Below are 15,783 nucleotides of genomic sequence, written 5' to 3'. Positions count from 1 at the left end.
ACAGCCAACAAGAACTACATTGCACATCTGTCCTAGGTGATTTCCTGTAGCACAAGCAAGATAGGGTATTCAGGAATGGATGTACTTTTCTGTGTACAACTATGTCATTGTACATTACTGCTGGTCATCTTTCACATAGTGAATAATGCAGTGTTCATCTCATCATGTGTGTTAAAGTGTATGTGATGACAGTGTGATATTGTGTTCATGCTTTGGAAAGATGAACAGATTGATTTAATGTGTTGGCATGTGTTTGTAGAGGTGACTCTTCAGCCAGCACCTGCTGTGACCTACAGAACAATTGGAGGAGTTCTGGACTTTTATATCCTGCTTGGAGACACACCAGAGGCTATTGTACAGGAGTTCACACAGGTCAGATTCAATGCCAATAATGGAATATGGCCGAACAATCACAAGTATACTATTCAATCAATTTGGTTTGTAGGCTTTTTTTAAAGTGTATTTGTTATGCCAAGTTCATGAATAATTTGTTTTCACTAACAAATTATTTTTGCTATTTACTAGCCAGTTTCAGTAGGATGGGACTATATTGGAAGTACCTGGTGATCCTGGTGATTTTGCACCATCAAAAATATATCATGTTAGTTCACTAGTTCAGGGACAAAGAATACCTTTGAATTTTGTGAAAACCAGTCATTTTATAGCATTGCCATTGATTAAAGCCATAAACAAATGCCACAGCTGATTTACTGATTTAGTGTTCGCTTATTATTATTAATAATATACAATATATTGTTAAATATATTTATTAGCATAGAAGTGAGTCAAAATAACTAACACTTCTACCTTTCAGCCTTTACCCTCATTGTTCATTTAGTGATTCCCGCTGCCTGTGAAATTGAAATTTTATGCTGTTTTGTGGGCATCACAAAATGCAAATGAGCTGTGTCAGGAATGCACTTTATGGGTGAGCAACATGCGCATACAAGTACTAAGAAAATCTGAAAAGTCCAATTATTTCAATAGCTCAATTATTAGATTTCTTGTGTAAAGAGTATACTATAATATCTTAAATCACATCAGAGTTTCGCATGTCTGCCGTTAGGGATTCGAACTCCGCCTCTGACCTGTGTGCGCATGTTCTCCCCATGCCTCAGGGGAGAAAAATATTACAAAATATTGGTACATGTCCTACAATTGACAGCTACTATTTGTGCTAATGTTTTAAACAATCCACTTATTGAAACACTACATGCATGTAAATGGGCTGAGAGAATAATTACCGAATAATCATTCAATTTATTTGTCAGATTATTTCCATTTTTGCAAAGGTGACATGAGATGGCAACAACTAATACTGTGTTGGGACATACTTGTATTACTTTTTAGATGAAATATATATAATATATATAATATATAATATATAATAATAAATCAGTAATAAAGGAAATTGGATAATCTGCATTGACACTGTGGTCTTAAATAATGTTGATTCAATATTGATCTGTGGTGAGGCTGGAAGGAAAAATGGGTTTACAGGTTTAGATTTTATTTAAGACATCTGTGAAAAAAATGTCTGAAAAACTTTTTAAAAATTGGCACCAATTTAGATTTTAAAAAAAAGAGTAAAATTAAGTTTATTACTTATTTTTGTTTTATGAGTACTTTCAGAGAAAATGTAAATTTAACTCAGTAAAATATACACATATTTACATGTGTACATGTGACTTTTACATAATTGTAATAATTTACTTTGTTGTATAAACATCACAGATCTGTTTTTTCATTTTTATTGAACTGCCAAACTACATTTTTCAGTGTATAGTTATGGTATATATATATATATATATATATATATATATATATATATATATATATATATATATATATATATATATATATATATCTCACATTGTATATGTGTTTCTCTAGCTGGTCGGCAGGCCAACTATTCCTCCATATTGGGCTTTAGGTTTCCAGCTCTCACGCTGGGACTATGGCAGCCTGGAAGAAGTCAAGAAAACAGTGGAGAGAAATCGAGCAATTGGCCTTCCTTATGTAAGTTCCAGAAAACTCTTTACTGGATCTCCTTCTGTTCTTATTCAAAATCACTTCCACCAAATTCCCCCCTGACCCCAAAAAAGCAAATGACAGAAATTTTCTTATTAGGCCTTCTCATTTGTAGCATGAATGATATTTATGTGATTGAAACTATGAAAGTGTCACACACACTGTCTCTAGTACTTAATGTTTCACATGTAATTGCTGTAAGACACTCTGAAGGACAATGTTTTGGTGTGATGACAAAGGGGGAATTAGTACAGCAGCCTAATGTGTCTCCATATGATTAGCATTTGCAAAGACCTGGCAGAAGCAACTCACCATCTGCTGAGGCTTTATGGAAGTTTTTTTTTTTAGGTTTGCAACAGCAACTAGCACATATTAATGTTAAAGTGAAGGGTGTGCGTGTGTGTGTGGATTGGTGGTTGGGGTGGTTTGGGGGGTAGGGGTCTGTCCTTGGATTTTTATACCTACATTTATGCATGACAATCACTAAATAATAAGCCCTGCAACAGTGCTGGTTCCTGCGGCAATAGCCAGCAAAAGCTAATGAAGGAGAAGGCACAAAAAAAAGTAGTATCAGTACCAAGCAAAAACATCTTGAATATGTTTTCATGTATCTAGTTTTGCTTACAGTGACATCATAACATTTAAGATATTAGCATTTTAATTTCAAGTTTTAAATTGTCTTACGCCAGTGACTGACAATGTTGCTTCAATACTTGAAATAAATTATTTAAATAAGCAAAATGATCTGCCAGCTTCAGCCAATTTCAAACTTGACATTAAAAAAAATGTTGCAGTTAGGCATAATATTTGTTTGTTTGTTTTCTTTTCATAATTTAAGAAAGAAATATTATTTAATTTGAATACATTACTTAATGTAGGTATACATATGTTTATATACAGTATGTATTTGAGATATATAGAGTTGCAATCAAAATAATTCAACCCCTGAATAGAATCCCTCATAACAGCACAAATATACAAAAAAGCTGTTGTCTTAAACACACCTGATGCAACTAATCAAGGGCTTCATTAGTTGCACCAAGTGTGCTTGAGCTGGAACAAATTAAATACCTAAACTAGCTAGGGGCAGAAAATTTATGAAATACCTGAACGGTGCAGAAAAAGGAAGCTATCAGTGGCTACAACCAGATTTCAGAGAAGACAGGTTGTAAAAAACCCACGAGTGACTGCAAAAAACCTGCAGCAAGACTTGGTGGCAACAGGTACTGGGGTTTCAGTGAGCATGGTAAGGCACGTACTAAATGCAGAAGGTTTCCATGCCAGAACTCCATACACCTCTACTGACCCAAAAGCACAATAAAACTTAAAATCATGTACTTAAAATCATAAATAATCCACAGAAGTTTTTGGATTCTGTTCTGTGGAGCGATGAAACAAAACTGGAATTTTTTGGCATGATGGATCAGTGGTATGTCTGGAGGAAGAAGAATGAAGAAAGACCACTCTGTCCACAGTCAAGCATGGTGGTGGCTCGGTGATGCTTCTGGGCTGCTTTGCATCCTCTGGCACTGGAAACTTGCAGTGTGTGGAAGGCAAGATGGATTCATTGAAGTATCAGGAAATCCTAGGAGAAAATGTCATGCCGTCTGTGAGGAAGCTGAAGCTTGGGCGTCATTGGACCTTCCAATAGGACAATGATCCCAAGCATACCTCAAATTCCACCAAGGCTTGGTTGCAGAAGAAATCCTGGAAGATTCTACCTTGCCATCACAATCACCTGACTTGAACCCATAGAAAATCTCTGGTAGGATTTGAAGAAGGTGGCTACAGCATGCAAACCCAAGAATATTACTGAACTGTAGGACATTGCTCATGAGGAATGGGCTAAGATTCCTCAGGAAGCGGGTGTCTGGCTATGTATCTCATTTGCAGCAGGTTATAACAGCAAAAGGGTGCCCTACTAAGTACTAAAGATGCTTGCCCTGAAGGGGTTGAATAATTTTAACTGGAGAAATCATTAAAAGCTGCATTTTTTTTGTTGAATTTGGGGAAATCACTTGAAGAAATCATTGTGTTTGTCACGTGTTCCTCTTTAAGCAGCGCGCTGTGGAGCATGTGAGTGCGCGAGCGTGCACGAGCAGGTGCGCGAGCGTGCACGAGCAGGTGCGCGAGCACCTGTTTTTCCCTTGTTGACAATCGTGACATTTCGACATGTGCATTTGTTTATGTTTCTGTTATGTCTCCTCCCCGTTCTGTCATTGGTTATGGTTTCACGTGTGTCTGAATTGTCCTCAGCCGTCAGCCATTATGAGGCTGATTAGGTTTGTATATATACCGCGCGCCTCCCAGCACACAGCGCGGAATATTGAGTTATAGTAGATTAGTTTAGAGTCCTTACGATAGATAACCACAATCACAGTCAATAGTTTCATGTTTAGATTCAGAGTCAGAGTCAGAGTCATAGTCATAGTCATAGTTCATGTCATGTTTAGGTTTGTTTGTTTAGTTCATGCTGGTTTCTCCTCTACCAGCCCCTCGCTGTTGTTTATGTTTCATGTTTGGTATATCGACCCTGTATCCCGTGACCGCGACTTTGATTCCTGCCTTGCCTCGTTTATGCCTGTTTGCCGATCATCTGAACTTTGCATGTTACTGGATTACGTTTGTGGATTACGTTTTGGATTTACCTGCCTGTGTTCTTTCGTTTAATAAAACTGTTCCAACTGCATTTGCATCCGTCATATCTCCGTTACGTCATGATATGTATATATCGGTATATATACAAACATAATCAGCGTTGTAATGGTTGATGGCTGAGGGCAATTCAGACACACATGAAACAACAACCAATGACAGAACAGGAAGGAGACACAACAGAAACATAACAAATGCACATGTCGAAATGTCACGATTGTCAACAAGGGAAAAGCAGGTGCTCGCTCACCTGCTCGTGCACGCTCGCGCACCTGCTCGTGCACGCGCGCTCACATGATCCACAGCGCGCTGCTTAAATGGGAACTCGTGACAGAAACCCCCCCCCCCCCCCCCCAAAAGAAACATCCATCTCCATTGGTGGCCCCGGCCTCCTGGGCAAAATGTCCCAAGGAGAACCAGGAGACCGCATGGCATTCTTAATGAAACAAAAAAGCAGAGCGACGTTCACAGCAGAGCAGGAAAGCAGAGCGACGTCCTCGGTGGTGCATGAAGGCATAGTGACGTCCTCGGCGGAACACGAAAGCAAAGCGACGTGCACCACAGTGCAGGAAAGCAGAGCGTCGTCCTCGGCGGGACAGGAAAGCAGAGCGACATCCTCGACGGAGCGAGGAAACAGAGCGACGTACTCAGCAGTGCAGGAAAGCAGAGCGACGTCCTCGGCTGAACAGGAAGGCAGAGCGACGTCCTCGGCTGAACAGGAAGACAGAGCGACGTCCTCGGCTGAACAAGAAGGCAGAGCGACCTCCTTGGCTGAACAGGAAGGCAGAGCGACGTCCTCGGTGGTGCAGGAAAGCATAGTGATGTCCTCAGCAGAACAGGAAAGCAGAGAGACGTCCTCGGCGGAGCAGCAAGGCAGAGCGACGTCCTCGGCGGAGCAAGGAAACAGAGCGACGTATTCAGAAGTGCAGGAAAGCGGAGAGAAGTTCTCTGCAGAACAGGAAAGCAGAGTGACGTCCTCGGCTGAGCAGGAAAGCAGAGTGACATACTCAGCGGGGTCTGCAGGCTGAACTTGGCTGGTCATGTCAGCAGACGTGGACATGAGCAGAGCTTGGTTGTCTGTTTCAGCAAACTTGGACGTGAGCAGGGCTTGATCGGTCATGTCGGCTGACTTGGACGTGAGCAGGACTTGGCTGTATGTGTTAGTAGACTCGGGCTTAAGCAGAACGTGGTCGGCCGTGTCGGTAGACTCGGGCTTGAGCAGAACGTGGTCGGCCATATCAGTAGACTCGGGCTTGCGCAGAACGTGGTCAGCCGTGTCAGTAGACTTGGGCGTGAGCAGAACTTGGTCGGCCGTATCAGTAGACTTGGGCATGAGCAGAACTTGGTCGGCCGTGTCAGTAGACTTGGGCTTGAACAGAACTTGGACGGCCATGTCAGTAGACTTGGGCTTGAGCAGGGCTTGGTTGTCCGGGTTAACAGACACTTGGGACAGTAACTGGGCTTTACAGTGGATCTGTGGAGCTGAGACCCCCTCCTGAACCTCAGGCTGGAGCTCTGGTGCTGGGGCCTCCTTGTTGACCTCTAGCTGGAGCTCGGCAGGTGAGCCCACCTCGTGGGTCTCAGGTTCGAGCTCTGAGGTCGCCAGGTTAACCTCCTGCTGGGGCTCTGCATGAGTTTACCTGTAGTAGTGGGTAAACGGCAGGGCAGGTTTGCCTGCCAGACTTACCCCCCCCGCAAAAGTTGTTCTAGCTCGACCCTCGCCTCCAGACTCCCGAACCGCATCATGAATTCCCCCACAAACTGTTCTACACTGTCCAGGTTCCTACAGTAGGAGCTGTATCCACTGACGGGCTGGTCCAAAGAACCGGGACCACATGAATCGGAGCCATTGCTTCTCCTCTGGCTTAGGGTCTAACAGGCTGGAGAAATAAAATTGACAGTCTACCAGAAAATATTCTGGGGCACCGAAAAATCCGTCAAATGGATCAGGAAGCTCCACAAATGTCCGTTGTGGGAATTGGATTGAGTCCATAGCGGGGATGGTTGGCATCGACTTCCGGGTTCTGCGTTTTCTCCGTTCTCCTGCTGCATCCATGACTGGGCAGAATATTCTGTTACGTTTCGTGAAGTAACGGAGATAAGGACGGATGCAATCGCAGGTTAACAGTTTTATTTAAGAGACACAGGCAGGTAAATCCAAAACGTAATCCAGTAACGTAATCCAGAAACATGCAAATGGTCAGTCGATCGGCAAACAGGCATACACAGGACAAAGCAGGAATCAAGGTCGCGGTCACGGGATACAGGGTCGAGAAACAAAACAAGAAACATGAACAATAGTGCGGGACTGGGAGCGGGGAAACCAGCATGAACTAAACTGACTATGACTATGACTATCTATATTTACTCTAATCTAATATTCCGTGCCGTGTGCTGGGAGGTGCATGGTATATATACAAACATAATCAATGTTGTAATGGCTGACGACTGAGGGCAATTCAGACACACGTGAAACAACAACAAATGACAGAACAGGGAGGAGACATAACAGAAACATAACAAATGCACGTGTCGAAATGTCACGATTGTCAACAAGGGAAAAGCAGGTGCTCGCGCACCTGCTCATGTACGCACGCTCACATGCTCCACAGCGCGCTGCTTAAAGGGGAACTCGTGACATATATCTGACAAGCTCCATTTCTGATAGTTCATACCTGTTTTTTTATTATTTGTATTTATTCATGTAATTAAAATTTAGTTATACAATAAATTATCTGCACTTGCATCCACCTCCTCCTCCAGTCCATGACAACTGGAGTACATGGTTCACTGTAATGGTACCTTTTATGTAATGGTACCTTTACCTGTAATGGTACCTAGTATAGTTAAATCATAGTACTTTTACTTTATTATTCTTTTTTTTTTTTTTGCATAAAACATTAACCTTCATTACATTTAATTTTAATCACTGTTATCTATAAAGATCTGTAAATGTCTTAAATCTCTATAAAGATGCATTTAAACATGGAAGACTCTAAGAGTTGAACTTTGAGGAGGTCTCACATAACGGGACACAACAATATCTGGCCGAACTACTGTCTTTCCACCGTTGATACTTTAACTCTTTTTACCAGTGGCCAAAAGATATATATTACTAATAATACTATAATAATAATAATAATACTATAATAGTTTAATCGTAAAATGAATTGTATGAAAGAGTTTTGCTGCTAGTACACTTCACTATAGGAACACGCTATATGGAAGTAAAGTCACTGGCTGAGATACTACCAGAAATACATAAGCAGCGTTCGTGCATAGAGTCTACCGACTTCTCTTTGGTGGCTTATTATGCTTGGACGGTCAAATAAATACACACACCTCATGTGTGTCTGCCCAAGTATTCATGCAAACACAATCGGTTATGTCTTAACTGAATGTAAACAGTTGGGAAATAATCTTAGGTGTGTCAATACAGTATATTGGATATGTGCATTAGGTCTTAAAGTGACAGCAGTGTAATAAACCTGCTGCTGTCTGTGTTATTAATCTTAATCAAACAACAAAAGACAAAGAGAAAATCACTCACTCACTCATTTGACTGAATAACTTCAGTAAATTTAATAAGAATCACTGTATATGTTATACAGTGGTCTATTTTATTTTACATTTAATAGTTTTATTCAATTTCCATACTATTTTTTACTTGAATAATACCGATAGACCTACCTGTGAAAAGGTATCGTTGTTGTGAAATAAGACTGTAGTCATATCGACCATCCCTGTGGCTACCTTGACTGAATGATGGCCCAACGACTGATTTGTTATGTTGATTAGGGAACATTTATTGCATTAAAAATGCTGTAAGAGCTAGATAAAAGAGACAAGACAAACATCACAATACGTTCCTTGTGGAACAATAGCATTACGTTTAGATAAAATGGGAGAGGGCGCTAGTAAGAATCCATACTAACAATGACCAGGGTAATTACCAAATACAGAACAATAGAACGTAAATGACATGAAAAGGATAAAGTATTATGTATTTAAGTATTATATACCTTGTTCACCCTTTCAGTGAAGTTCCTGTTAGCCTTCAATAACCATGAACCTTTAGCACAACTTCCATACAACAGGACCTCTCGTTCTTAGTTTTCCCTCCTTGTGTGTATCCAGTACAATTCAACATTTAAAAATAAAAGTCCTCATTCATATGATTTCTAACATAGAAGTAAAGGCACCAAATGTCCATATTCAGAACCCATTGAACAGGGTCACCTACACTTGCACCAAATCATGAGTTTCACAACAAACCCTGAACCAGTACTCAGTGACACATAGTACATACATGTGCAAACTTACACATCATGAAATGCATACATTAGTGAACTTACACATGAAATGCATATATTAGGAAATGTTCACATGAAATGAGATGAACAACTCTAAATATGGAGGGGATTAGAGAATTGGGAAGAGATCTTAACCTTGATCAGTCTCCATCAGTAAAACTAGCTTTTGAATGGGACGTTCAGTTACTGAAGGCTTACATATGTGCTCACCCTTAAGTCAAAGATTTAACTTTCCATCTCCTATTTGTAACTTAACCTTTCTAAGAAAGCCATCCCTATTGGCAGTTGTCTCCAACACTCTTCCAATCCGCCACTTGTTTCTAGCTAAGTTCTCTTCCTTTACCAGCACTATGTCACCTATTTGTAGGTTTCTCCTTGGGGCATGCCAGCGTTGTCTTGTGGCGATGTTGGCAAGATATTTCTTCCACCAATTGCTCCAAAACTGCTCGGCAAGAAACTGTACATGTCGCCACCTTTTACGTGTATAGAGATCCTCATCGATAAACTTGCCTGTTAGTGGCAGAGCTGCAGTGGATTTCAGCGTAAGCAAGTGATCTGTTGTAAGAGGTTCTGGGTTGTTGGGATCGTTCAAGTTAGTCTCAGTGAGGGGGCAATTGTGTACAATTGCCATTGTCCCATAAAAGCAAGTATGGAGTGAAGAATCATCTAATCTGGGGAGAGTGAGAATGTGATGTTGAGGACATTCTTTATTGTCCTGATCTGTCGCTCCCACACTCCTCCAGCATGACTTGAATGTGATGCATTCAAAATAAAAGTCACACTGCTTGTCAGATAGGAAGGCACCTACTAATCCTGGGTTTACTTCCTTTAATGCTTCTTGCAGCTCCTTCTTGGCTCCTATAAAGTGACCTTCTCTTGTCAGTCAGCAATGATCATCTTGGCTATTTGGTATCTCCTTTACACTCTGTTTGCAACAAAACATGTAAACAGTTTGCCTCATTGTTCACATATCCAATTACAACCTTGGAATCGGTCCAGAAAAAAATCACTTATATTCTCATATTCCAGTTCTCTTTTAAGAATGCTGCTTGCTTTGACAGAGACGACGGCGGCTGTCAGCTCCAGTCTGGGAATAGTGGTTAATTTCATGGGGGCAACTCTCCATTTCCCCATGACCAGCAAACAATGTATGTTTCCTTCAGTGTTGCAAAGTCTTAGACCTGAGCATTGACCATATCCTACCATGCTTGCATCAGAGATATGGTGCAATTCTGCCTTCACAACCTTTACAAAACTGATAAATGATTAATAACAGTGGTTTATGTTTAGTTTTTTAAGATTGCTAAGATCCCTTTTCCAGAGTTCTGAGTGTGGTATACAGTGCATCCGGAAAGTATTCACAGCGCTTCCCCTTTTCCACATTTTGTTATGTTACAGCCTTATTCCAAAATGGATTAAATTCATTATTTTCCTCAAAATTCTACAAACAATACCCCATAATGACAACGTGAAAGAAGTTTGTTTGAAATCTTTGCAAATTTATTAAAAATAAAAAACAAAAAAAGGACATGTACATAAGTATTCACAGCCTTTCCCATGACACTCAAAATTGAGCTCAGGTGCATCCTGTTTCCACTGATCATCCTTGAGATGTTTCTACAACTTTGCTGGAGTCCACCTGTGGTAAATTCAGTTGATTGGACATGATTTGGAAAGGCACACACCTGTCTACATAAGGTCCCACAGTTACCAATGCATGTCAGAGCACAAACCAAGCCAAGAAGTCCAAGGAATTGTCTGTAGATCTCTGAGACCGGAATGTATCAAGGCACAGATCTGGGGAAGGGTACATAAACATTTCTTTGAAGGCACTGAAGGTCCCAATGAGCACAGTGGCCTCCATCATCCACAAATGGAAGAAGTTTGGAACCACCAGGACTCTTCCTAGAGCTGGCTGCCCGGCCAAACTGAGTGATCAGGGAAGAGGGGCCTTAGTCAGGGAGGTGACCAAAAACCCGATGGTCACTCTGACAGAGCTCCAGCGTGTCTCTGTGGAGAAAGGAGAACCTTCCAGAAGAACAACTATCTCTGCAGCACTCCACCAATCAGGCCTGTATGGTAGAGTGGCCAGACGGAAGCCACTCCTCAGTAAAAGGCACATGAGAGCCCGCCTGGAGTTTGCCAAAACTCACCTGAAGGACTCTCAGACCAAGACCAAGACAAAGATTGAACTCTTTGGCCTGAATGGCAAGTGTCATGTCTGGAGGAAACCAGGCACCAGTCATCACCTGGCCAATACCATCCCTACAGTGAAGCATGGTGGTGGCAGCATCATGCTGTGGGGATGTTTTTCAGCAGCAGGAACTGGGAGATTAGTCAGGATCGAGGGAAAGATGAATTCAGCAATGTACAGAGACATCCTTGATGAAAACCTGCTCCAGAGCGCTCTGGACCTCAGACTGGGGACAAGGTTCAGCTTCCAACAGGACAACGACCCTAAGCACACAGCCAAGATAACAAAGGAGTGGCTACAGGACAACTCTGTGAATGTCCTTGAGTGGCCCAGCCAGAGCCCAGACTTGAACCCAATTGAACATCTCTGGAGAGATCTGAAAATGGCTGTGCACCAATACTTCCCATCCAGCCTGATGGAGCTTGAGAGTTCCTGCAAAGAAGAATGGGAGAAACTGCCCAAAAATAGGTGTGCCAAGCTTGTAGCATCATACTCAAAAAGACTTGAGGCTGTAATTGGTGCCAAAGGTGCTTCAACAAAGTATTGAGCAAAGGCTGTGAATACTTATGTACGTGTGCTTTTTTTGTTTTTTTATTTTTAATAAATTTGCAAAGATTTCAAAGAAACTTCTTTCACATTGTCATTATGGGGTATTGTTTGTAGAATTTTGAGGAAAATAATGAATTTAATCCATTTTGGAATAAGGCTGTGACATAACAAAATGTGGAAAAGTGAAGCGCTGTGAATACTTTCCGGATGCACTGTAAGCTCAGATGACAATAGGTCATCCCATCCAGAGTGCCACTTTTGCACATTTCCTGTAAGATTCCTTTTCCTTTTAGAAGCACGGGTGCAATGAATCCTAGAGGGTCGTACACTGAAGCAACAGTAGACAGTATGTTATGCCTTGTGGCAGGCTACTCTTTAAGTTGGATCGGGAGCTTCAAGCAGTCGGATTCTCTGTGCCACTGAATGCCTAAGGTTGTAACGGATAGCTGCACAGTGACTCAGAGGCGGAGTCCGTTCCATTCCGTGTTTTAATTAACGGAAGAAAAAAAAAGAGAGAGAGATGAAGAGAATGGTGTGGTCTTCGGAAGCAATAAAAAGAACAGGTGACTAAAGGAGGAGGAGATGAGCAGGAGGCGGAAATGAGCGGGACGCGGAACTGAGAGCCAGGTGGGAATGGCGGAACTGATGGTGTGCGTTTGCCAGGGACCATGCTAATGCTTTACTGTGGATTAGACTCTTGTGGATATTGATTCCGGAGGCTGGCGAACACTTCGGGAATATCCTGCCAAGGTTGACTACCAACGAGTGAACGGAGCTTTGAGGGTTCGGAGGCACATCACGGGTTTGAGATCCTTTCTTTAATACTTTTGTGGAGAACCAGTAGGCTTAAATCGTTGGATGTTACTGTCTGTAAATAACTATGAGTGTTAAGCGGAATCTGACTGGCGGTTTCCCATGCTTTCAAGTTCACGAACTCCCGTATGTCTAAATCCCCGCCATTGAAGTGCCGCTTTTAAAGTGAACAACTTTTTTGTTTTGGTTAAGAATTATTTTGGGGTTAAATGTGTGGTTTTTTTTTTCCTTTTTTTTTCCCTTTTTTTTCTCCCCTGCTTTTTGTGTGTGCAAATTTTCTTTTATGAATAGAGGCTTGTTTCCTTATGGGTTCGTCTATTAATCCCACGTATGGGAAGTTTTGGTTCTCATTATTTCAGTTTCTGTGACTGAAACGATCTGTATTTTCTTACGTTTATTGCATAAATAATAATAATCTTACTTTGTAAGAATTGAGTAGCCTACTGATGATTTTTTTTTGTTCTGAGTGATGTCCAAATTATAAGTGACGGTTAATTTGAACTGTCTGGCGCCCAAACACCATAAGTAAGGTACCACGCTACAAGGTAACGGTTAGAGTTGTCATCAAAGGCAAATTCAACATCTTTCACCTTAGCCTGTTCTGATTTGGGTATGCTATTTATGAGCGTATCACTATTAGAGATGAATTTGTGCAGTTGTTGGCCACCTTTAGCACAGAGTGTCTGCACTTCTCTTGCAAGCCTGATTGCAACTTCTGAGTTGTCCATGTTGGTGACTTCATCATCCACATAATACTTCATCACAAACTGGGTTCCAAGAGGGTACACTTCACTGTACTGCTGAGCAAGGTATTTCAACCCATAGTTATAAGGTTGCCCCAAAAAGATGCACCTTCCTATGAAAGGCCTCTGGTTTTCTATCAAGATCACCCTCTTTCTACCAGAGGAAACGCAGATTGTTTCGGTCATGTTCATCAATGTGGATTTGGTGGAAAAAAAATTTCACATCACACATCAGCACTATGGTGTGCTGGTGAAATCTGATGAGAATGCCGTTCAAATTGTTGATCAAGTTAGGCCCCTGAAGGAGGTGATCATTTAGGCATGTCTCTTCATATTTTGCCGAGCAGTCAAAGACTACAGGTAGCTTTCCAGGCTTCTTTGAATATATGCCATGATGGGGCATGTACTGGGTCTCTCCTTTAGTGCCATCTTCCTTAGTTTGCTCAGCATCTCCCCTGTCTATCATGACCTTCATAAATTCTGTGTAATTCTTGTGGAACATCTTATCCCTTAACACCTTTTGTTTCAGGTGATTGAATCTGACAGCTGTTTGTTGTCAGGCAGTGTGGGTCTTTCCTTAAATGGCAGATGCATTTCCTAATGACTGTCTTTTCTTTATGCTTTTCATTTTATTTAGAAAGAGGATGTCATCTTGTGACAATTTCTTAGTCTTCACTAGTGTCTTTAAAGTCAGTCTTTAATATTCAAATGACATTGGCTGGAGTGACTGAGGGAAGTTCTTTGAGTACGAGACAGTGACAGAGACCACTGGCTCGTGTCACATCAAGGCGTGGTGACGAATACCCCACAATGCTCCATCATAGATCTGTTAGTATGCCATAGGTTTCCTTGTCTTCACCCACAATCACCTTTCTGGGAGCCATCCCTCTTGAGAAGTTGTAGCCTACCAACAGACAAATCTCAGTCTTGACGATGTGGAATTTCATTTGCCATGACTGCAAGATGACTCCAGCACTTAGCAGTTTCACAGGTAGGAATATGAGTACAATTCATGGGGATACACGCTCTTGTATAGGTAGGTGGGAGATCTATGTGACTAGTTGACCTGTAACTCCTCACTTGAAGCCCTGTTAACTCTGTTACTCTTCAAAACTGTCTTTATCAATAATGTTGGTCTGCTTTAGTTTCACAGGACAGGTGTCATCATGAAGAGCATCACTCACCACTTGATTGATAAACGTGGTGTCGCTTTAGGTGTCCGGTAGCGCATACACCAGTCTTCCATTGATTGGGTTGTTCTTTGAGGAAACCCATACACGTACAATCACTGCCCCATAGCTACATTTAGAACCGTAAGAGTTGTGTTGGCTGGAGCACTCTGTGGATGAGCTAATGAATTAGTTTGCTTGTTTTGCATAATTGTCATGTAGACAAGTTGGGTGCCTCCATTTACAAATGTTGCAAGTGTGGCAATAATGGCAATCCTTTGCATTGTGTCCTTGTCATAAACATCCATAACAAAGTCTGTTATCTTGCACATATTTCTTCCGTTCCTCCAGGCCTTTGGCAGTGAATTTTCTGCATCTGTGGAGCTGATGTTTATTGTCTTGACAAAACAGGCATGGTGTGTTTACAGCTGGCCTTTCTGATTTCTGATCGTCACCATTTGCTTGCATGTTCAAAACTCTGACTTTATCCCTTTTGTTCCCTTTGAGGCTCTATCTTTCAGCAATGCCTTCTGAGGACTTGAGGGCATGGAATGAGGTTACAGGATTGCATGCTGTTTCTGCCTCTGTAGACAGAAATTCATCAAACTGTTGAAATGATGGAAATTCTTGCTTCTGACTGTGTAACCTGTCGGTTCCATCGAGAAATGGCCCAGTGTGGTAGTTTCTGAACAGGTTTCTGGTTTTCCTGGCAGTTGTTCAAAATATGTAGACCCTTAACATGGGGCATGACGTCTTGGCAAACATTCAGAAAATCTTAATATTCTATCAGATTGATAGCATCCTTTGAATTGATACTAGGCCAGTTAGAGTTTTTCTCTGAAAGCCCTTTGTATGGTGAATGGTTGTCCATAGCGACTATTTAGCCTACTTCAAGTATCTTGATAAGCCTCTTAGTTTCTGTAGAAGGTGCCCTCTAGAGCTTTATGTGCTGCACCACTCAGGTATTTTTCAGATAGAAGAGTTTGTCAGCTGCAGAGATACCCCTTTTATCGATGAGTGCCATGAAGAAGGATTTCCACTCTATGAACTGCATTGGGTCACCAGTGAACACTGATGGCTCTGTCGCTGGGAGTCTAGTTACGGCTATGCTATCTGGAAAGGCTTGCATCAGGGAGGGAAAACCCTCCTATTTTTTTCAGTTGTAACTGATTCTACCTTTGGTTCCATTTTAACCCCTAAACATTAGCATTTGACAATTCCAGTCTGTAATTTCATGTAAAATGTGAAATGCACTTCTTAATGTAGTAAATATCAAAAACCTTGCTGTTTACGGATTTATTTATTTATTTTCATTT

At 41.5% G+C, this 15,783-nt stretch overlaps 1 protein-coding gene across 1 annotated transcript in view; it reads left to right on the top strand.

The window, feature by feature from the left end:
* si (sucrase-isomaltase (alpha-glucosidase)) overlaps positions 1-15,783 on the top strand; it is a 147,521-nt gene that overhangs the window by 23,288 nt on the left and 108,450 nt on the right. The window contains exons 9-10 of the mRNA XM_053623442.1: positions 260-372; positions 1,894-2,019. Coding sequence (XP_053479417.1) covers positions 260-372; positions 1,894-2,019 — 239 coding nt within the window. The remainder of the gene's footprint in view (positions 1-259; positions 373-1,893; positions 2,020-15,783) is intronic.

Source organism: Ictalurus furcatus, chromosome 4 (assembly GCF_023375685.1).
Source record: "Ictalurus furcatus strain D&B chromosome 4, Billie_1.0, whole genome shotgun sequence".
Lineage (NCBI taxonomy): Eukaryota > Metazoa > Chordata > Actinopteri > Siluriformes > Ictaluridae > Ictalurus > Ictalurus furcatus.
This window is presented reverse-complemented; position numbering and strand designations above follow the sequence as displayed.